The sequence below is a fragment of the Rhinopithecus bieti genome, unplaced genomic scaffold (genome assembly GCF_001698545.2).
Source record: "Rhinopithecus bieti isolate Rb0 unplaced genomic scaffold, ASM169854v2 scaffold_79063, whole genome shotgun sequence".
Classification (NCBI taxonomy): domain Eukaryota; kingdom Metazoa; phylum Chordata; class Mammalia; order Primates; family Cercopithecidae; genus Rhinopithecus; species Rhinopithecus bieti.
The window spans coordinates 1-976 of NW_016902877.1; the positions used below are offsets into that span (position 1 = coordinate 1).

At 49.1% G+C, this 976-nt stretch overlaps 1 protein-coding gene across 1 annotated transcript; it reads left to right on the forward strand.

Annotated features, from left to right (window-relative positions):
* Positions 1–622: 622 nt before the first annotated feature.
* Positions 623–973, forward strand: LOC108526074 (NADH dehydrogenase [ubiquinone] 1 beta subcomplex subunit 7-like; the record flags this gene model as incomplete). The annotated part of the gene is made up of 1 exon (XM_017866761.1): positions 623–973. A coding segment is annotated over one exon (351 nt), but the record flags the coding sequence as incomplete, so codon positions are not given.
* Between the last annotated feature and the right edge of the window lie 3 nt (positions 974–976).

The following is a 976-nucleotide window of genomic DNA, read 5'->3' on the forward strand; positions in this document are numbered from 1 at the left end:
CGGCCTCCCAAAGTGCTGGGATTACAGGCTTGAGCCACTGTGCCTGGCCTCTTTATCTATTCTTTAAAAAAAAAATTTAATTTTTTGATACAGAGTCTCACTCTGTTGCCCAGGCTGCAGTGCAGTGGTGCAACCTTGGCTTACTGCAACCTCCACCTCCTGGGTTCAAGTAATTCTCCTGCCTCAGCTTCCAGAGTAGCTGGGATTACAGGCATGCGCCACCACACCCAGCTAATTTTGTATTTTAGTAGAGACAGGGTTTCACCATGTTGGCCAGGCTGGTCTTGAACTCCCAACCTCAGGTGATCTGCCCACCTTGGCCTCCCAAAAGGCTGAGATTATAGGATCATGCTCTTAGTCCCATATGTACAACTTTTCACCAAGTCCTAAGATTTTCTCATGTTATCTTGTAAAAGTTTTACATTTAAGTTGTACATTTAAATCTGTGATCCATTTTGAGTTAGTTTATTTATTATTATTTTCTTATTTTATATTTTTTCCTTATTTTATTTCTGGATCATCTCATGCCGAATTATTGAGTTAGTTTTGTTAGCAGACTGAGGTTGAGGCAGAAGAAGAAATAAAATCGAAGATAGAGTGGTTCCGGGTAGGAGGTAGGTGACCCTCGGCTGCTGCAGGAAACTGCAGCGACTGCAGCCATGGGGCGCACCTGGTCCGGCGCTACTTGGGCGATACCTCGGTGGAGCCCAACCCCTTGCAGATGCCAACCTTCCCGCCCGACTATGGCTTCACCGAACGCAAGGAGCGCGAGATGGTGGCCACACAGCAGGAGATGATGGACGCGCAGCTGAGGCTCCAGCTGCGGGACTACTGTGCCCACTACCTCATCCGGCTGCTCAAGTGCAAGCACGACAGCTTCCCCAACTTCCTGGCTTGCAAGCAGGAGCGGCACGACTGGCACTACTGCGAGCACCGCGACTACGTGATACGCATGAAGGAGTTTGAGCGGGAGCAG